The sequence below is a fragment of the Crocodylus porosus genome, unplaced genomic scaffold (assembly GCF_001723895.1).
Source record: "Crocodylus porosus isolate Cpor-Errol unplaced genomic scaffold, CroPor_comp1, whole genome shotgun sequence".
Classification (NCBI taxonomy): Eukaryota; Metazoa; Chordata; order Crocodylia; family Crocodylidae; genus Crocodylus; species Crocodylus porosus.
The window spans coordinates 16,113,125-16,135,622 of record NW_017728922.1 but is presented as its reverse complement, the minus strand read 5'-3'; the positions used below and the strand labels follow the sequence as shown (position 1 = coordinate 16,135,622).

At 46.9% G+C, this 22,498-nt stretch overlaps 1 protein-coding gene across 1 annotated transcript in view; it reads left to right on the top strand.

The window, feature by feature from the left end:
• Positions 1-22,498, top strand: part of AHCY (adenosylhomocysteinase) — a 60,893-nt gene that overhangs the window by 21,333 nt on the left and 17,062 nt on the right. The window contains exons 5-8 of the mRNA XM_019539730.1: positions 7,574-7,686; positions 18,656-18,863; positions 19,617-19,704; positions 20,772-20,889. Of these exons, the coding sequence (XP_019395275.1) occupies positions 7,574-7,686; positions 18,656-18,863; positions 19,617-19,704; positions 20,772-20,889 (527 nt within the window). The remainder of the gene's footprint in view (positions 1-7,573; positions 7,687-18,655; positions 18,864-19,616; positions 19,705-20,771; positions 20,890-22,498) is intronic.

Below are 22,498 nucleotides of genomic sequence, written 5' to 3'. Positions count from 1 at the left end.
AGCTCTGTGCTGTACCTGCCCCACCCTGACTGGGCAGTGGTTGCCTCAGTCCCATTCCTCCCTCACCGTGGGGGTCTTAATCTCCCCACCCCTTCCGCCACACCAGGCTTACCAGTTGGAGGCAGCTCTCCACACTGCTAAGTTGCACTCCTCACTGCTTGTGCTGTGCTGCAGCTGCACGCATGCGCCGGCCAAATTATTGGGCAAATCATTGGCCTGATACGGCCAATTTCTGATATGCTAAATTTTCTTTATATTGGTGCTGATCTGATTATGGACCTATTATTATTATTATTGGCGCCCCTCTTTGAAAATCAGCTGCTGGAAATTGGGGTATATGATAAGCAAGGAAATATGATTGTGACCTACTCTGTGGATACTGTTTTGCTGGTGCTGGGGTGGGCTCTGTGTACCCTGCCTAGTTGCAGCTGCTGGGGTGCTGGCTTCCCCAGGGCTGCTATTTGAACTCTCCCTCTAAATAAACATCTGGCATTAGTGCCCTTCTTGCTCCCTGCCCCTAGTTAAGCTATTGTTGGGATCTCTAGCTGCTGGTTGTGGACAATATGGGCGTTTTATACACATGCTTTGGATGGCCAGGGGCATTTAATTAGAGTGGCTCCAAGACGCAGTCTAATTAAAGTGTTGCATGCATCAGCATCCCCATGCTGAAAAATGGTAGCAGGGGCACCTTACCTAAAGTTTGTTGAATGAGCTTTAGTTAAAGCACCACCACCACCATTTTTCAAGGTGGGGACGCTGATACATGTGACACTGGAGTCTGCTGGAGTGCGGTAATTACCACGGTCCAGCAGACCTGATTAATCAATTCTGCTCCGACACTGTAATTGCAGTGCATCAGAGCAACCTGGATGCATGTACCTAGATGCCCTAGGAGCCTAGTATGCTTGCTGCACTGGCCCTTTGCAGCATGGCTAAGATTACTTTACTTTCCCTTTTTCCATAGCAGAGACTTCTGCTACAGAAGCAGCTCCTGACTTGGCAGGAGCCTTTATCTCTGCAGCAGCTTACTCATCTCCTTGGGCTCAAATTGCTAGCAGCTGCAACAGGAAGGAGTGACAGTCCTACCTTAACCATCTAGCTCAGGCATGGGCAAAATGCCAGATCTGGCTGGCAGTGGACTCCATTTCCCAGCAGCCCCTGCCCGCATGGCTGGAGCTGATCTCCAGAGAGAGTGGGAGGCTGGGGTTGCCATGGAGACTGGCCCCAGCCATGCTGGCAGGGTGTGCAGCAGGGCAGGGGCCTGCTTTAGAGCTTCTGGGATTTTGTGCAGGGGCAGCTTGGTCCAGGGCAAGGGCCATGATCTGCCTGCATTCTCTGGGCAGGGGTGTACAGGCAGCAGATCACAGCTCTGCTCCAGCTTGGGACCGGTCTGCAGCTCTGCCCTGGCTCTTTGCAGCAGTGATAATGTGCTGCCTGCATGCCCCTACCCGGAGTGTGCAGGTGGCTGATTGCAGCTCTGCTCTGGCCCCAGACCAAGCTACCCCTGCTGCAAAATCACAGTGGCTCCGGAGCAACCCCCTGCCCTGCTCTGCTGGGGCTGGTCTTTCAGCACAGTGCTCCCTATCATAGCACAGTGGGTGGGGTCTCTTTGGAGACCAGCTCCAGCCATGTGGGCAGGGGCTGCTGGGAAATGGCCTCTCCTAGTGTGGTTTTGAAACCTGTGAAGTTATATACCACTTCAGACCAGTATAATGTCTGGGGTTTAAAGTGTATTTAAATCAGGGGTGGTCAATTATTTGAACTGGAGGGCTTCTTAAGGATTTTTGGTGAGCTGTTGAGGGCTAGTGGGGCAGGGGTGGGGAGATGCCAATTGATCTTGTTCTATCTGACCTGCCAGCTGCCCTGTACCACTCAGCTCTGGGTTGAGGCAGGGCCATAAAGTGCGGAGACTCCTCTGCCCCCACCTGGCTTACTGATTGTGCTGTGCAGTCTTGACACTGGCAGCTGGGCCCATATGGGATGGGGTGTGATTCAGCACACTGAGTAGCTTCCCCCCCTTTTGCTGCTGCACCCCATCAGGAAAGTTTGGGGAGGCTGCCTGATGGACTAGTGCTCATTGCAGTGGGAGGGATGGCTGCTTGGTCTGCATCGCATATGGGCCTGGCTGCCTGTGGCTGTGGTGCCAGGACTGCACAGCCACAGTGCCAACAGGAAATGGGGGGGATGGATACAGAGGGGTAGAGGAGTCAAGGTGCTGCACAGCCCAGCCTGGCCCTGGTTGCAACCAAGTGGATCAGCGTGTGGCGTAGCCCTCTGTCCTCAGGCTCCCAGTAGTGGCCAGCGGGCTGGATAGGTGGGACAGTATAACCTGGAGGCCATGTTTTGTCTACCTGATTTTAGAATGTTGTAAGCATTGCATCTGTCCACATCTTCAGATGGACTCCTCTCTGAGCTAGGCTTGTTCTCACAGTAGAGAAGCTTCAGAGCTCCCTTTTGGAATCTGAATGATTTTATCATGCACTCCTTTTCATGATCTCCCCTAGCACTATTACTCACCAAATCTGTTTGCATTTAAGCAGGAGTCCTCTAACGTCTTTTTTCCAGGGAAGTCATGCAAGATGGTGATGGTTGATAGATGAATCATTGCTATAGTATCTCCAGTGGTATATACATAGAACCATTCCCCTGTAAGCACTGAAGGGTGAAGGCTGTTATGCCATCAGATGTGCAAAGGGATACTGAAATACTTGGTGGAGCCCCATTCTGCTTAAAGGTTGCTGTGCTGCAAAGGATCACTAGAGGGCAGTATTGCACTTTCCATTGCTGTCTGCTGTGCTGTGGGCATTGGAAACCAATGATCAGGCAAGAAATGCCTTGTCTCAATTTATCAGTGTCTCTTGATTGTAATGAGGGGGAAATCCATAATGTATTTTGATTTTATGCAATTTCAGTCTCAGTTGAGATGGAAGTCTGGACTGAAAAGTAATTTGATTTGTGGCAGAAGTTTCTACTGTATAAGGATACACTCGCATTAAGTTGCTGGCTGCCCATCTTTTGAGGATGGGGAATACTAAGCCTGTGATGGCAATAATTAAGCCCGTGATGCCTTGTAACAGGTGTTCCCCAGATGCTAGGATGGTGCAAGGGGAAGTAGCTCTTATTTCCACTGGTCTAAACTACAGACAATTGGTCTGCATAGCTTCATCTGCTTCGCTAACAAGAACCCCATGGAGATCTTGCAGATAATGATTGGGCTTGATGTGAAAAGTAAAGCTACCTCACTTGACTCGTCTCCCGAGAATTCTCTGAAGCTTCTCTGTTTTCTTTTCTAGACATACCCTTGCTCTATCCTCCCTTCTCCATCTCAGCCTTTGCTCCCATTTGGGGTCCTATTTAGCCAGTCATGACTTTACAGCCCTACTGCTTCTGCTTCCATGCCAATGGGCACGAGTGAGGTTGAGATTGGTATGCTGTGCTCTGAGTGACAGCTTCCCTCAGTCTCAGCCACAGGAGGACTTAGGAGCTTTTTGTCACTTTTTGTTCTGCTTGAGTGAAGCAGGAGACAAGCCCTAGTGAAGTCCTTTGGGCCATCTGAGACCCTTCTGAAAAAAGCCATGCTCAAGAAATTCATCAGGACAGATAAGCTGCTCTGAGAGGAAACTAAGCATGGGCCTTTTTACACCTTACACTGTGAGCTGCACAAATGTTGATGAGTGTTAGTAGAGCTAACTCAAGTTTGGATCAGGCACCTGAAGGACTAAAAAGTAAGAATCCCCCTTTCTGTTCCAGGCTCCCTCCTGTGCCTTGGGGTTCCTCTTTGCCCTCCACCCATCTACTTGTGACTCCCTATGCTTTCTGTCCCAAGGGAGCAAACAGGGAAGGGTTAACCTGCCTAACTGGCTGCTGCTGTGGCTGCTGGGTTGCTGCTTTTCTCCAGGCTGAGCCTGGCTGGGCTCAGAGAGATAATTACAACCTTACAGTGCATTGGAGCAGACTTGATTAATTGAGTGTGATAATTTTGGCGCTTCAGCAGCCTTCCGTGTCTCGGTGTCTGCACACTTCAAAATGGCAGCAGAGGCGCTTTAACAAGCTTGCCAAACAAGCTTTAGTTCAAGTGCCTTCTCTGTCATTTTGAAGCACAGGGATGCTGATGCAGGAGAGTCTGTGATGCTTTAGAGAAGCTCTTGGAACTACTCTAAAGCCTGCCCCCCCCCCCCCGAGCATGTGTAAAAGTGCTGGTAGAAACTAATCCAGGTAATAGAGTAAGAATCTATAGTCCTTGTTTAGACCATACTTAACATAGTTCAGTCTGTGGATGATTCCCTTTTCCACAGTTTCCCTTTGAAGTCGGCTTTTAAAGAAAACCTAAGAACAGCTACTCTGAGATCAGTGGTGGAACATCCAGGGAGGTAAAAATGAATTAATGGTTGTGACTCCTTTGTTCCTGTGGGTTTGATTGCTTGTTTGCCTCTTCCTTTCCTCCCTCTATCCCTCCCTTTGTACCTTCATATTTAAATCACCCTCCCCATTTATATGCTGGTTTGTGCATGGCCTTTCACATCTGAAGTGAGCTCCAGCTCAAAAAAAACCTGTGGGGTGTGTGTGTGTATAATTTTGTTAGTCTGTAAGGTGCAAATCTACCCTGTTGTTAAAGTAATAAACGTGGTTCAGTTGATGGCAGCAAGCTGAATAGTTTGCATGTTACGTTTCTTCTCCTTTTCCCCAAACCAAATATAGTTTGTAAACAGCTCTGATGGAATAACCAAAATAATATTATTCCAGGCATAAGTCTGGTCCCCATCCTCAAGATCAAACTAATATATCCTAGTGGATAGAACTCTGAAGTGGGACTTAAGAGTCTTGGGTTTGTGTCAGTGGTTTCCTAGGCGACCTTGGACAAGTCCCTTCACTTTCCTATGCCTCAGCATCCCTTCTTTATCAAATAGGGATAACATCAACACTTTTTGTAAAATTCTTTGAATGACATGGCAATGCTATGACTGAGTTGGGAATAATGATTGCTTGTATTGCACAATAAGGGAGAACAAAGTCTTGCTCTGACTAGGAAGAACTTTGCAAAATAATAGTTGACACAAATATCCAGTACTGCTTGCAACCTGAGCTATAATCTTGTATGAACGTGTGTATGTGAAGATAATTCCTTGCTAAGCTTTCTTCCAGTAGTATAACTGTGTGAACAGAGCAATTTATGAGAAATTTAATGTTTGGAGAGCTATTTTACAGCCTTCTCAGTAGAAAACCTGTTTTTATTAAAAAGTGTCCCATAAATTTTGCTTCAGTGGATCAAAAACTTCCAAGGCCATAATGTGGAAGGCAGTAATTTTTCTCCATAAGTCTTTAGATGTATGTAGAATTTTTGCATGTATTACACTTTTTATCTGTTGCTACCTCCCTCTTCCCCCTTGCCAAATTAGCTGGTATGGTGTCAATTGTGTTTATATAGAGATGCTATTTGTATTGGTGGTTTGTCAGGCTGCTTAACAGACATTCTTTTTCCTGTGAGTTTTAAAACTTTACAATAAAAGTTAAATAAGGTTTGTACTGGCTTAATTTTTTTTTTTTTTTTTTTTAACTTCAGGCAAATAACCCTGAACCCTAAACATGTAGGCTGGACCTTGAGAGTAAATATTTCAGAATTCCTCATGTAATTTAGGAGCCTGAGTCCCTTTGCCTGTTAGTGAAGCACAGTGATGTGACTACATTAGAAGTCTACCTTTTGTGGGTTTTGGATCCTGCTGGAAATTCCCTTGAAAGCCAAAGTTTAGTGATAGTAACTAATACTTTTTCATAGTGAAGGAGAATTCCATTAAAATTCTGATGCAGCTGATCAGTTTACTATTAGTGAGAAAACAGGAGTAGCAACTTCCTAATTTGAATCTTAGCTTGCTAGGTTTAGGCTTGACAGGACTGAGCTCTTCCACAGCACTATGCCCTTCCAAAGCTCCCACAAATTTGAGCTACTCTTTAGAAACTGCTCAAATCTCTGAAATGGGTATTTTCCCTGTTTTGCAGATGGGGAAGCAAAGAGGTTGTGTCTTAAGCAAGGTCATAGGATTAGTGACAAAACAAATTTAGAATCTAGGCATTCTTGAATCCCAAACTTAGGCCCAGTCCACCAAGCCATATTTTTGCCATCAAAGTGCTTACTTAGAAACATGCATTGCAGGCTTGCTTTTGCAAGTCTTCGTGTAGACACTGGAATGTGCATGAGATCATTCATCTTGGCAGTCAGTCACTAGATTGTTTACAATGCTTTAGAGGGGCCAGGTTTTGTGTTTCATACTGCATGGAGGAATTCTTTGCCTTACCCTTTCCAGCAGCCTTTTTTATTACTAATAAAGTCGCATCGGAGACTCACGTGGTGTTCACTGACTGAGGGAGCAGTCTGTGGTTGCTGTATTGCAATTTAGTGCCAGTGAGTTTAAAGTCCAAAGTGAATCCATATTTTTGCCCAAGAGAAATTGCTTCCCTGACCCCCAGCCTGAGGACTTATCCCAGACTGTAAACTTTCAAGCTAACTAAATCTGACTGCAGGCTCCATTCCCTCAAGAAATATATTCTTTTTGAAGTGGTTTCTCTAAATACATTTGGCTAATCATCCTTCTCTCACAAGCATATAAAAGCAACATCTTTGAAGCTCAGCCAGCAGGTGTGGTGAACACTGCTGTAACCCACCTGACTTTACTCTAGTTAATGGAGGCTGTCAGTAATGGAGAAGCTGCTATTTGGCAATGTGAGCTCTGCTTGGACTCAAATGGTCTGGATGCTGTATTTGTGACTGTAGGGCCTGCCCCACCCCGGGCTATAGAATTTGTTTCCTTCCCATATGCAAAATGGGAGCATAATAGGGATCATTGTCCCAGAGTGTTTTTCCACACTGGCTCTCAGGGGTGGTATTTGGATAGACATTAAGAGGTGGTCAGGCATTCAAGTAGTAGTGCATAGGTATGTTAGGTGGTACCTATGAGTTGCAATATTGACTTGCCACAGTGCTGCAAAATAGGAGGGGAAGTAATTAATTGTCTCTTTGGAGTGATGGGATGGAGCTCTGAGAAGGGGTTTTCAACAGCTTTCTTCTAATGCAGACTCTTGGATATTGCAGGGATTCAGGATTTCACTGATGTGTTTATTTTAGACTCAAACAGTGTAGTAGAGCAGTGGTTCTCAACCTCTCTTATACCAGGACCTATTTGTAAGCATCAATGGCCAGTCCCAACCCAGTGCCCCTCACTCCGGACCCACTGCCCCCAGACCCCAGCTCTCCAGTGTGTGGGGCAGGGGGTGGGTGTGTGAGGCATAGGGGGCCCCAGATTGCCAGCCTGCAAGGGAAAAGCTATAGTTTCCTACATTTTTTATCTTTTTAAAGGAGAATCCATTTTTAAAGTTTGTCTGTGACTTTCATATATACTTGTGACCAACTTTGCAGTTGCAACCCACAGGTTGAGAAACACTGCAGTAGAGGGACATTATCGCTTCTTCCCTTCCTGCAAAAGATTTATTTTAAAGGAAGCTTTTTTAGTAAAACTGTGTCTATTTTTGGACTTGTCTGTTTGCAGTATATCACTCTGAATTCTTCTCCTCTCCCCTGCAGGAATTAAAGGTATCTCAGAAGAAACAACCACTGGCGTTCATAATCTGTATAAGATGAAGGCCAATGGGACCCTAAAAGTGCCGGCCATCAACGTCAATGACTCTGTCACCAAGGTAAAGCAGCCATCGCTCTAAAGCTGCCTGATGGCACTGATAAACAATAAGTTAATGTTAGAAAACAGTCTCCTTGCTTCCCTGCCTAAGTGTTGGTACTTTTCTTGTTCTTGCTAAATGAAGCTGGCTGTACTTAGGGGCGTGATGGGAAATGGATTTTGACAGGTGGCTGGGGTGAGTATGTAGAGGGGTCTGGGATGTGTCTGAATTAATGAAATGTGGCAGTTCAAATGGCTGCCTTCTATTTTTTGTGGTGTCATTGACCTGTTTGTGTGTTAGATGTATCTCCTCATTTATTAGTAGTATAGCAGCACCAAGAGTGGGGATCCCACTCTCCCAGTGGAGATCAGGATTTTTAGAATGAGGCTCATTGTTGCCCAGAAGATTTTACAGTCCATGTAAACAAGACAAAGGGTGGCAGGGAAAATTGACAAAGGGTAGTGAAGTGACTTATCCAAAATCACAAAGTGGTCAGGGGAAGAGCCGGGATTAAGAATCTAGCTCTTCAGACTCTGTGTATACAGTGGCCTTTCCACTAGACCAGTGGTTCCCAAATTCTGACAGACTGAGTACCACCAATTTAAAATGATACAGCCTTAAGTACCACCAGCAAATTTTTCATACACATAGATAACAGACTGTATTAAAACAAGATCAAAATTTTTACTAATCATAAAACATTGTTATCAGTTATAGTAGCCATCTAAAACGATTGTAAATGGGGGAAAAAAAAGACAAGACAATATAAATTTACCCATCCAGAGATGCTTTTGGGGATGTCTCTAGTAGGAAGGTATAGGAGCTGTAGGGGTGCATGGGGAGGGAGAGGATCCATGCACACTCTGGCAGGATGCAGGGTACTGTGGGTCAGAAGTAAGGGGCAGCAGCAGGGCTGGGGGTGCTGTGGCTTGACAGTGACAGACTTGCACACAGACATACATAGTGCCCTGTAGGTAAGTTGGTGGAGGGGGAGGGGCAGATCAAAGCCCCCACATTGAGGAAAGAAGTGGAGCAGGGGTGGGGGTGGATGGGACCCTCTGGCTAAGGCTGACTGTGGGACAGAGCAGTGGGTGGCTTGTCTAGGGGTACTGGGGGTGGTGTGGCTCTCTACCACTGTGTGCACCCTGGGACAGGCATGGGGGCACATGCCCCCTGGATCTGTGTGTGGGACAGAGGCAGGCAGCCTCCTGCAAACTGGGCTCTGCTCCAGGCTGTCTTTGCCCTGGAAGCCTTGTGCAATGCCATGTGCCTTGTGTGCTGGCTGTACATGCCTCCCATGCCTGCCCTGGAGTGCGTCAAGTTAGGGGAGGGCCCCTCCCCCCCCCCCCCCCCCCCTGGAAAGGCCCAGGCCACCTTTGTGCAGGCCCTGCTGTGGGGACAGGGCAAGCCAGCCTGAGGGAAGAGAACCCCTGGGGAGCAATGGACTGCTGCTGTGCTCTGCACTGTGCTACTGCTGCCTCCAGAGCTGCACAGGATGCCATGTGCCTGCCACCACTGGACAGGCAGAGGATGCAGTGCAGCCAGTGTGCGGCAGATGCATGGCATCGTGTGAGGTTCCTGGGCTAGTAGGAGTGTGGTGCGGAGCCCTGTGTGCAGCCACAGGGCACCTCTGCTCCATGCACAGATTCGGGGGGCATGTGCCCCCCTTGCCTATCCTGGGGTATGCATAATGGTGGGAACCCCCCATGCCCCTAGATGAGCTGTCTAGGCTCTGACTGTTGCACCACCTTCCCCAGGGGCCCATTCATCCCAGCCCCTGTCTCTGCCCCCCCACTCCCCTCACTGTGGAGGCCTTGATCTGCCCCCCTTCACTCCAATGCACTTATCTACTGGGTGCTGCTTGGCAGGCGGCGCTGTGTTCCTGGCCATGTGCAGCAGGATGCTGCTGGGCTTGGTGTGTGCAGCCCCTCCCCCTGGCCTTCCGCATACCACTTCCAGGTTGTCTGCGTACCACTGGTGGTACATGTCCCACAGTTTGAGAACCGCTGCGCTAGACAATGTTTATAGCCTCCCCACCCCTCCCCTTACACCTCAACATCAATAAGAGAGTGACTTGAACAAGCTAGTCTTAAGCTATTGTGAAACTTCCAGAAGTGAACTTTAGTTCTGGAAGGGAGTGTGCGTCTTGCCGACTTGTATCAATAGCTTGAGACATCATCCTGGGGGTAGAAAAATGGGTCAGATTTAGACATTTTAAAATATGGGTAGATGCTGTTAGACCCTGACTCCATGCAGCGGCCAACGACTAGGGAGACGACGATCCAATTGCTCATGGATCCTGTTACTGAGTAGCCAGAGCAAGCAGGGAGCAAACACTACTTGCACACATTGCTTGCAACAGCTTTATTCAGAATGGAGATGGCTTTTTTTTCCCCCCACATTTATACACTTTGGTTTAGGTTCATTAACATTCACTACACCTTTGTCCGTCCTTGTATTCCACCCATTTCTGCTCCCATCTCAAGCTCTGCCTCTGTTTACTGTTTGCTTCATTAACATGTAAATGAGTGAAATGCATAGGCAATTCCATGTCTTTGCTGTCAATACATGTATAAGACCTTGACTTCTCTTCTTTGGTCAGTGGGCAGACTTTGACTAAAACCTGAAAGTTTCTGGAGGCTTCTTCACCGATCACCATTCACTGTTTTGCATATGTTCATTTTGGATTCTGTTACCAATTACACATTGTTTTTCACATTCCAGTCTGTCTTTTGGTCACAGGTTGGACCATCTTCCACATTCCTAAAGTGTCACCTCATTCACAGCACACAGACTTGCACAGATTTACTTGCTGCTTTTTACAGAAAATGGTTGACACAGTTAAGATGGTTACTTAGCATAAACAAATGGCTGGTTTAGATATCATTCTGCTTTGTGGTCAGCAGCTCTGCTAGGCCACAGGTTAAAGCCTTGTATCAGCTGCAAATCCAGTGCTCCCCAAAATTCAAATATTGTCACCCTAACAGATGCCTAGTGAGATTATTTATTTATTTATTTATTTATTTATTTATTTATTTATTTATTTATTTATTTTTTAGCTGTGCCTACCAACTGATTCTTGGCTACTGAAGTAGCAAGGGGGAATAGAAATCTCAGTAGACACCTGTCTCCTTCAGGCCTGCAAATACCTTTAAAAAATTGGCACTTAACATCTATCTTCTGGTCAAGGGTTGGCTTTTGTAGGACACAAGTGTGCTTGTTCTGCATGGATAACTTGTCTCAAAGAAAAAAAAAATCCCATTCTCTACTATATTTCAGTACAGCATATAACTACAGTGGAGTCCTATCTTAAATGGGGGTTACGTACTGAAGTCAGCGCGTAAGGCGAGAATCGTATATAGTTGAAATCGCCCTTCCTGCCGCACTCCTCGCCCCTCTTGTCCTCCGCTGTGTTGTCCCACCAGGGCAGCCAGCTGAGCGTGAGTGAGCTGCTGCCCCCCAGCCATGCCAGCGCATGCAGACAGTACCACGCGGTGGCGCACTACATGCCGTGCCCTGGCTGGTACCCAGCCGCCAGCCCCAGGAGCCAAGTGTGTATAGCTGAATTCGCATAAGTTTAAATACGTGTAAGATGCGACTCAACTGTATTGGATTGTATAAATGGGGTCATTGTGCTGTGACAGAACTCCTTTAATCTACACCCCTGCCCTTTCAAAAGATGTGTGGCTGCTTAGTGGGTTTAACAGAGATTGAACAATAGAGCTTTTTAGTAGTTGTATGGATGTGGTTTCTACAGAGAGACTTTCCTTTTCCATCATCTATTTTCACGTCCTGCCCTCCGTTGGTGCTTAGCTGGGACCCTTGCACAATCTTTTATGGCGCACTCAATCCCTCTTTCCTTAATTCAATGATTCTCAACTCTTTCAGATTTGAGACATTGAGGCACCCCTCAGAAAATGCCACCTTTTAGTTTTTCATTTGTTTTTTGACTACAGAAAAATAATGGAGCAATTCTGTTGCGTAAAACTCAGACCACAACACGTCGGCATATTTTTACCACTATGGATCCCTATTTGAAAACTATGGGTTTCTTTTGTGCTGGCATTACACAGCAACCTGTGGCACCCTTGAAAGGGTCTCAAGGCACCCCAGGATGCCACGGGACTCTGGTTGAGAATCACTGTCTTAATTATTGTTAGGCCCACTTTTTTTTTTTTTCTATGGTTTTCCACATGAATAGCTTACCTCACTCCCCTGACCACGTAGGGCATGCCTGTGATTCTCAGTCTTCTGTCCATTGGGTAGGAATTAATTGCAGTTGGGAAGAAGCATATTTCTCCAGCATTATTTTTAAGTCTATAAGAACAGAAGACTCTGCAGTGCAGCCTATTTATTAGGCGGTTTTGGAAACTCAGATGATTCTAGCAACCCTTGCTGGAGCTGTTTAGAACTGAGCTAACTTTTATTCTAGTGTCAAATAATACTTAACTTCCAGTGTTGCTTTTGGCCTCTGAATACTCCATGATGCATGCTGTCTGTAGTTAGAGGTCCTTTGAAAGCTCATGATTTGAGTTTAGAGTCTCTTCTCAGAACACTTTTTCCCCAACGTTGTAGTTTTTCTTTCTTACCACCTTTGCATAAACAATAAACTGTAACAGAGGCAGTATTTATTAGGGAAAGGGGGTGGGGGGGATGTTTGAAGCATCCTTTTCTTAAAAGCCTTTCTTGGGCACCACAAACCCATTTTTGCATCTGGAACTCTGCTAATGTCACTCCCCTGGGACTGTGCCCACAATGGGATTCTTTGGTTCTAAACAAAAGATTTGGGGCTGGAGAATCGTATCTCCCAAATGCTGCTTTTTCTCTTTAGGAGGGTGAGGACCTAAGAGGAGCCTGGATGGAGGTTAGGAATGGTGGGATATGGCCAGTACTTCCATATGGTGCAGACATTTTTTTTCCAAATTAAGGTTGCCTTAGGAATTTGAATTTTCACGTATTGGGAACTTTGTAAGAGAGGAACATTAAGCCTGTGTCTTTGTAACAACATTCCTGATTTGGTGGTATGTGGGGATTGTGAATGAGCCACTGCTACTGGAAGCAAAGGGCTGCGTCTTGTAGTGCAGAATATGCAGCTGCTCACTATGGACTGGCCACTGGCAGGAGAGACAGCCTGGCAGCATGAGCTATAGCTGCATCTTGCATATCTCTTATTAACTGTAACATTCTCAACAAGTAGATTTTACAGCAGTCACTTATGGGCAATTCTTAACTTTCACTGATTTGTATAGAAGATAAAATTGAGATCTGACTTTCTCTTGGTTCTTCAATGCAACATTGTTTTTATGAATGTCTAGTAGTGTCTGCCTTATTTTTAGGTTTCAAAACACTCTGTACTCCTGAATACAGAAATCTTAGTTCTGTTCCTATGGAAGAGAACACTTATACAATGTGATCATGTATAGCAATGGTAACCTGTGATCTGTGATTTACAGAAATTAGTGCCAGTTCAGATCATGGTGTACAGTATGTGATCACTCAAGTAATGCACGAACAGAAAGCAGCCAAGTTCTGCATTCAGTTGAAATAGCCACATTCCCTAGCCTGAGGATATTCCGAGCTGTAGAACCATTCCATTCTTCTGCTGTCACCTTCCTTTCTGTCTTTTATGAGGTGGGGATTGTAATTCATTCTTAAGTCAGGTGTTGGTAGAACCAGGTCTGGGAATTGCAGCAGTGTCTGACACCGCTCAGGGAGCCATAGGAGCATGGAAAGTGAGAGTGGAAAGGAACCTCAGGAGGTCATCATCTAGTCCAGGGGTTCTTAACCTTTTTTTGTACCAGGACCCACTTATAAACATCAATGGCCAGTCCTGACCCAGTGCCCCTCACTCCCAAACTACTGCCCTCAGGCCCCAGCCCCCAAGTGTGTGGGGGGGGGGGCAGAGGGGGGCACAAACAGCCCCTTGCAAGCTGGAACTCTGACAGCCTTCAAGGGAAAAGCTGTGGCTTCCCACACTTTTCTCCTTTTGAAGGAGAATCCATTTTTAAAGTTTGGTCACAACTCTTTCATATACTCTTGTGACCCACTTTTGAGTTACAACCATGGGTTTAGAGAAGCTGATTTAGTCCAACCCCCTGCTCAAAGCAGGACAATCCCAGCTATCTCATCCCAGCCAAAGCTTTGTCTTGCCAGGTCTTAAACTTCCAGAGATGGAAATTCTAAAACCTCTCTGCATAACCTGTTCCAGTGCTTTACTACCCTCCTCATGAGAGATTTTCCCTAAAACCTAACTTAAACTTCCTTTGCTACTGTATATTATCTGCCACTACTGAAAACAGTCTAGCTCCATCCTCCTTGTAAGCACCCATCAGGTAGTTGACAGCTGTTATTAAATCCCACTCCCATCTTCTTTTCTTCAGACTGAATAAATCCAGTTCCCTCAGTCTCGCCTCATAAATCAGGTTCCTCAGCCCTCTAACCTTTTTGTTGCCCTCCACTGGACTGTCTCCAATTTGTCCACATCCTTTCTGTAGTGGGGGCTCCAAAACGGAACACAGTATTCCAGAGGGGAATAATCACTTCCCTTGATTTGCTGGCAACATTCCTACTAAGGCAGCCTGGTATGCCATTAGCCTCCTTGGCAACAAGGGCACTCTGTTGGCTCATATTCTGCTTATTGAACACTGTAACTCCCAGGTCTTCTTCTGCAGAGTTGCTGCTTAGTCGATCAGTAACCAGTTCTGCCCTAAGTGCAGGACTTCGTACTTAGAATCATAGAAAGAAGAACCAGAAGGGACCTGGTCTGGTCCCCTGCAATGGGCAGGAGGTAATTGGACTCAACGAGCTCAACGAGGTGCTTGTTTAGCCTCCTCTTGAACACCACCAGGGATGGTGACTGCACCACCTCCACTGGAAATGTGTTCTAGATTCTAGTTACCCTTACAGAAAATAAGTTTTTCCTTATATCTAACCTTTTCTTTGGCTAGCTTGTGGCCATTGGTCCTAGTCCTTCCAGGGTGTGCTTTCCTGAAAAGTTGCTCTCCCAGATTGTGGTGTTTTCCCTTGACATATCTGTAGAGGGCTATCAAGTCACCCATCAGCCTTCTTTTACTCAGACTGAACAAACCTAGATCCCCAAAGTCTCTCCTCATAAGGCCTATCCCCCAGGCAGTTGATCATGTGGGTGGCCCTTCTCTGCACTCTTTTGAGCTTGTCTACATCCTTCTTGAAGTGTGGTGCCTCACCAGTGCCAAATAGGGGGGAGAGGAGCACCTCTCTGGATCTATTGGCGACACATCTGCTGATGCACTCCAGAGTCCTATTTGCTCTGCTGGTGACTTCATCACACTGGTGGCTTTTATTCATCCTCTGGTCAATTATCACCCCCAGGTGCCTTTCAGATGCAGTGCTAGCCAGTGGACCACCACCCATTGTAGAGATATGGTGAGGGTTCTTCCTACCCAGATGAAGGACCTGGCACTTCTCCTTGTTGAACCTAATCTGATTACATTCAGCCCATAGGACCAGCCTGTCAGGGTTGTCCTGGATCTTGTCCTATCCTTGGACATGCTTGCTTGTCCCCATAGCTTGGTATATCATCTGCAAACTTAATCATTGTGCTTTTCACTTCCTCATCCAGGTCATTGATAAAGATGTTAAAGAGCACGGGCCTAAGCACTGGTCCCTGGGGGACGCCACTGAAGATGGTGAGGCCATCCCATCAATTACTACTCACTAGGATCGGCTGCTGAGCCAGTTGCCAACCCACCTCACTGTAGCCTGATCTAGGCTAGTACTCTCTGGCTTAACTGAGAGGATTTCATGGGTGTTTCACTTTGAAGCTGTTTCAACACGTTTTTGAGCTCGAAACGGCAAAATCTAAATGAAACAAAAGGCTTCAAAATGGCTTTGAAACAAAATGAGGGCATGCATTGTGTCTGACTACCAACGGCACAATGCAGATGGCCACATGAGGGTCCCCTGGGAGTCAAAGATCTCCCTGTCTCAGACTTCTGAGGTCTCCATGCAGATGGAACCCATGGTTCTCATCTCCATGCAGATGGAGCCTCTGGCTCTTGGCTGTGGGGGCTGCCTGGCACAATTCCAGGCACATGGAACCAGGAACATGGCCATTGCCCCTTGCGAGGTTTGCTCCACTTAGGAGTCTCTGTGGCACCAGATAGCAGACCTCCAGGCTACAGTCCAGAGACTGCAGTCAAGGATGCTAAGCAGGAGAGACTCCTACTGCCAGGCCTTTCACCCCCTGGAGGCTAAGGGTAGGCCAAGGTTACCTTCCAGGACAAGGGAGGACTCCAAGATCTCCCAGACTGTCCAGCCAGGGGGTCGGGCCAAGGAGGTCAATGACCCCAAGGCTCACTGCACCAGGGTCTCCTCCTCTCTGGAGCTTTGCAACAGGTATGTATCTCTTGCAGCCCCAGTAGAGCCTGCAGAGCTGCCAGCTCCTGCAGGCAAGGGAGGACCACTCACAGCTACCATCCCTGCTTTCCCTAAGGCCACACGTAGAGTAGTTGTTGTGGGAGACTCCCTTCTGATGAGGACTGAGGGTGCGGTCTGCTGCCTGCTGGGAGCCTGTATTTGGGACGTAACAGAGAGGATCCCAAAGCTCATACAGCCCACCAACCACTACCCTATGTTTCTTATCTGTGTGGGCACAAATGACACAGCTTGGAGCAATCTCAGCCGGGTCATGAGAAGCTACAGGGCTTTGGGAGCGGGACTTGGGGTTGGTGGCACAGGCGGTGTTTTCCTCAATCCACCCAGTTTTGGGCTATGGGCTGAGGAAGGAGAGGAGGATCAAGTTAGTTAACCAAAGACTGTGATGCTGGTGTCATTGTGAAGGCTTTGGCTTCCACGATCACAGTCCGCTCTTCATTGAGAGAGGCAGTGGTCTGCTGTGAAGAGATGGCCTCCACCTCACTGCACTGTGGAGGAAGCTCTTCTCAGCCCAAATGGCTGACCTGCTTGATTGGGCTTTAAACTAAGCCTGCCAGGGGATGGGGGACTACTGCCACAGCAAGCCCACTGGGCAACTTTTGCAAATCCAGCAGGCTAAGGCACCCAAGGGAATCCACCCCTAACCCAGCCCTGGAGTGATGTCCTCCTGAGAATGTAGGGAACACTAGGGCCTCCAATGGGACACTTGCATGCCTGTACACCAATGCCAGGAGCTTGGGGAACAAACAGGAGGAACTGGTCCTATTGCTAAACAAGAATGACTACAATGATTGGGCCACATGTATAGACAGCTATACCTGGTACAGGAGAGATCGTGCAGATAAAGGGGCGGGGGTGTAGCTCTCTGTCTAGGAAAAGTACATGTCCCTGCAAGCTGACATTGGCACCCAGGGAGAACGACTGAAGACCACCTAGGTTAAAATCCATGGTGAACATGGCATGGGGAATACAGTGGTAGGAGTCTACTACAGACCTTTTGATCAGGATCAAGAGCTCAGCTAGGAATTTGCCAGGGTACTGGAGGAGTCTGCATGCTCCCGGTGCATGGTTGTCATGGGAAACTTCAACTACCCAGACATCTTGTGGGAAGAGCACTTGGCCAAATCCGAAAGATTGCAAAGCTTCCTTGTGTGTATGAGCTCTATCTGACTTGAAGTCTGTGGACTGACAAGAGGCAAAGCGCTACTCTACCTGGTACTGGCAAAGTCGGATGATCTAGTCAGCAACCTGTTGATCGAAGGGAAGCTGAGACATGGTGACCATGAGCTGGAAAGAGCCTGGTGCCACCCCTGCTGCAGCCCCGGGAGTGGCAGATGCCACCTGCCTGTAGCCACTGGGCTGCACTGTGCCCTGAACATCCTGGTGCAGTGCAGCCCACTGACTGCAGGCAGTCAGCAGTTTGCTGTCATCCCGTGCGCAGATCTGGGGGCTTGCACCCCTGGGAGGTGTCCAGCATAGCCCTCCTTGGGGCACAGTCCCCAGGATCTGTGCATGGGATGATAGAAGGTACACACTGCACCCAGCGCCGGTATCAGCCAGCAGTGACAACCTGCTGTCATCCCGCACACAGATCTGGGGGCCCATGCCCTCGGGAGGGCTGGTGGGGCTGTGCCGGACTTTTCCCAGGAGCGCAGACCCCTGGATCTGTGCTCAGGATAACAGCAAGCTGCTGCCGCTGGCAAGTGATTAGAGTTTTGCTTTTAACATTTTGAGGTGCAGTTTCACAAAACTCCCTGCACCTATCTCCTTGAAACTTGGGAGGCCTCGTGCCCTCAGAAGGGGCTACTGTTCCTGCAATTTTCATCTGAATCAGGCAAGAAATGACAAAGTTATAAGCATTTTAATGATCTCCTTTATAGCCTATGGGCAAAACGTCGGAATAGCGAAACAACAGTTGAAACGAAACAGAACAGCTTTGAAACAAAAGGTCAAAAAGACACACTGTCCCTTTGAAACAGCAAAACAGAAGTCAAACTAGATTGCTGCTGTCCTAATGTGTGGTAATCCACTAGCCAGGTGTCCTGTACAGTTGTTTGAGGTCCAGTTGTGACACTTGGAATAATGATCCATAGACTGATGGAGCAGTAGTTTCGGAAATTTTAAATCTGAGGCAATGCCTCCCTACCACATACATGCAAGAGGCTGTCCATTCCCCTGTGTACAGCAAACTCCTATTCTTTACCATTTGGTTGGTAACTTGTGGTAACCTCATAGAGGTTGTTTTCACAAGTCCAAGCTATAGCAATAGGTGCAATAACCACATGTTATGTCTTTCATTAGAGGACTCCCTGATCAGGATTTTTGTGACAGCAGCTATCTGCTATAACCATATGGATTAAAAAGCCAGTTAAAAGAACGTAACTGAAAACGTGTTAAAGTAGACTCCCTTCTTTAACTGATAGTGGTTGAAATTATTTAGCTGAATGTCAACTTCATGGTTTGTGGTACTTTTTATTGTAAGTGTATTTAGGTCCTTTCAGAATGGGAAACGTGTATCTCCTGTTGTTCTGAGTGATTGCTTTGTCTGTTCTGAAACTGCTGCTTTCTTCCCCAGAGTAAATTTGATAACCTTTATGGTTGCCGGGAGTCCCTTATTGATGGCATTAAACGTGCTACAGATGTCATGATTGCTGGGAAAGTGGCCATAGTGGCAGGCTATGGTGATGTCGGCAAAGGTTGTGCTCAAGCCCTAAGAAGCTTTGGAGCCAGGGTCATCATCACTGAAATTGATCCAATCAATGCGCTGCAGGCAACCATGGAAGGTGAGATGTTGGAGAGATGCAGAACACCTGTATATCTGTATCCCATTACAGAGCACTAAGTGAAATTGAACCAATTGTTACTAGGATGGCATTTCTCCCTGCCCTTTGGGTAAAGGTGGTGCCAGCAGTGTCATTGTGTCCTTAATGAACTATTCCTGTATGACTGGGATTAGTAGATAATACTCTGTTTTTGTGTTAATACTCTATTTTTCTGTTAACCTGTTTGATGATATCCTCTCTCAATGGTTACTTGGGTTTGAGGTTGCTTCACCATTCAAACTTTGGGATAGAACCTCTCTGTTTCAAGATGCTGTAACCCAATTTCTGAACAGCTCTTGAGTTGAGTTGATACCCTTCATTCACACAGCTTTAACTTGAAGATTGAGTTAAGATGCCAAAGAATCTCTCTACTTGAAAATACCAAGTCATTGTGTTGCTTATCCTGAACGTTGCATTATATTGTATAATGGATAAGTCTCATTATGCAGCCATGCTTGAAAGCAGGTGTGGGCAAAATATGGCCCACGGGCTAGGTCCAGCCCACCAGGACACTATGTGGCTCACGGGGCCCCTAAAAAATTTAGAAAAATAATATTCATCTGCCCCTGTCAAAGATGACAGGAGCCAGGAGCAGTAGGACCCAGGGGAAGCCAAAGCAGACTCCTGCAATAACAGGGCTGGTCCCCGCCCAGCCGGAAGCCCCTGTCTAGCACGCTTGAGTAGAAAATTGACATTTTTCCTTTTGACTTTTAGGTTATGAGGTCACAACAATGGAGGAGGCCTGCAAAGAAGGGAACATCTTTGTCACCACTACTGGATGCACAGACATTGTGCAGAGCAGGTAGTATCCAACCATTGGCTTACTGTAAACTTCCTGTGCACCTAGACTTTGAAAATGACTGTCATTAGCAGCACAGTCTGGGTTAGCACAGTGGCCATTCATGCCTGGAGAGCTGGGTTTAGTTTTGAAGAGCAGGCAGTTGGGATTTTGGTCTCCTGGTCCCAATGGACATTTGCATACATTATATTTGATCTCTTTGGGGTGCAGGGCACAGAATAAGACTAGGGAGGTGCCATGGGTTGAGGCAAGAGGAGTCTTGTAACTACAGCTGTTGGTAGAGCTGTTTGGGGTGGCTCCAGGGTCTAGAGGAGCCTTGTAAGTCAGGACTAAGACATTTAGGCAGCGTGGGGGGCAATGAGGTTGGTGCACAGTCCTCTGACCCATGTTTGATTCTAATTTCAGGGCCATAGACTTGCCCCCAGCCTTATGATGATAGTTATACTGAGAGGTTTAAATTTGAGGAAGTTACTTTGGGACAGGTCCAGGCTAATTTTATGCCCATTACAGATCTTGCTGTGGCTCATAAAGGAGTGAGACTTGAGTATACGTGGCAAGCATAAAACATATCTGTCCCTTATCTTAGCACCTATCTCACAGCATCTCCATTCTTGTACTTAGCATCTCTGCTCAGGGTCACCCTGATTGCCACATTTGGGATCAGGAAGGAATCTTACCCTCCTGCCTGCAGCAGGGGGTTGGACTAGATCACCTCCAGTTGTCTGTTTCACCACTAGTTCTCTATGATTTCTATGATTCCACGCATCTCCACTGCCCTCTGTACTGCTGTACTTATGCATATTTTCCTTAAAGGGTAACAGTGACAATGGATTGATACTATGATTAAATTACCCACCCAAATTTGTTTTACACTTTGGTCCTCACAAGATGGTCATTGCCTCACCTTGTGGTTCACTGTGGCTCTGGACTGGAACTTGACCTTTCTCGAAGAGCATTGCTACATTGTCAAGCTGCAGCAGTGCCTCCTAGGGCCAGAAAGCCAAGCCAAACCAAGCCTCTCTTTTTATGTACTGATCATTGACAGAGCCTGTTTTTGGGTTTTTTTGCAGACACTTTGAGCAGATGAAGGATGATGCTATAGTATGCAACATTGGCCACTTTGATGTAGAAGTTGATGTGAAGTGGCTAAATGAGAATTCAGTGGAGAAAGTGAATGTTAAGCCCCAGGTAAGTCATCCTTGTGCAATGCTCTACTTTTATCTCTCAGGCTAATTGGCAAAGAATGCAAATCTGCACTGCACAGCATTGGTGCAATGGGTACAACTAATGCATGAGACCCATTAGTTCAGGACCATTGTTAAGAAAAAGCTCATGTTCTGGCTTTGTGTCTTCTGTGACTGAGTTGAGAAGGAAGATGCAAATTTACAGTGGCCTAACCAAGTTTTATAATGGCACTGTTAAATGGGTAATGATCATTTGTGGGAAGGCAGCTTTGAGTTGGGAAGGAAGTAGATGTAACAGGGTGTGCGTGTGCAGTGCCACTAGGTTGCAGTGCACGAGACTGCTGCCCCTCTCAGGTTTGGTAAACAAGTAAGCAGAGCTGGCCTTAGGAAGTTGACAGAGGAGCTGCAGAAAGATCTCTTCATGCTGAGTGAGTGGACAAAAAATGGCAGATAAACTTCAATGCCAACAAGTGCAAGGTAATCCACATAGGCAAAAATAACCTGAACTATATGTATACAATGCTGAACTCTGAATTAACTCTTACAACTTAAGAAAGAGACTGTGGAGGCATGGTAAATGACTCTAAAAACGGTCTAAAAAAATTAACTCACTGTGCAGCAGTGACCGAAAAAAGCTAATAAAATGTTGGGTATCATTAAGGGAATTGAAAATGAAATGAAAATCATCCTGCCACTATAAAAATCCATAGTGCAACCACATCTTTAATCCTGTGTGCAGTTCTGGTACTTAAACATCCCCCTATGCAGGAGTTCTGGAGGCTGATCTAATTGTTATTGGAAATGACAGCTCCAGTATTAAGTGCTCTTATTTAGTAGAGGTCCAAGGAAAATCCTTTGGGCCCTAAAGCAAAGGCTAGTGTTATATACAATCCTGAGCCAGTGTCTCCACATCTTTTAAGTTGTTAGAGAAATCTGAATCTTGCCCTTTTTGGAACAGGTTTTTGGGGGCCTCATTTAAAGGTTGTTTAGGGCCTTTCAATTTTCTCCCTTCCTGATTCAGAAGGCTTGTTTATGCCAAAAGCTTGCATTGACCTAAAGCCACTATGCAAGCTGACCATACTGGCTGTCTCCTGTGGCCCCCTTCCCCATATTTTCTGTGCATCTTATAGTTCAGGTGTGGGCAAAATCTGGCCTGTGGGCCGAATCCAGCCTGCCAATTGATTTATGTCTGGCCTGTGGGCAGGTGGCTCCCCACCGCATGCAGTCCAGCCCATGGGCAGCTGGCAGTTCTGGCCTGGGCAGATGGGTGGGTGGGACTGCTTCTGCCCAGTGCTGACATGGCAGCATCAGTGGTGGATCAGGGGGAATGCCCTGATCCGCACCTGGAACCTGCTGGGCGTGTTCACAGCTGGTTCTGGCACCTGTCTGGGGCTGCTTCTACTGCCTAGGTGGGTGCTGGTGTAATCTGCAGACAGGGCCAGTAGGTGGGCCTCTCTGTAGTGGGGAGCGGGAGAGGGAGGCATCTCTGAAGGTGAGGAAGCACCACACTGCCACCACACCTGTGTGGGTTTCCCATAGCTGACCACATGTCTGTGTGGGGTGATGGTGGCTGCTGCATGTGAACTGCTGCCCCATTGGCTGGGCAATGTGTG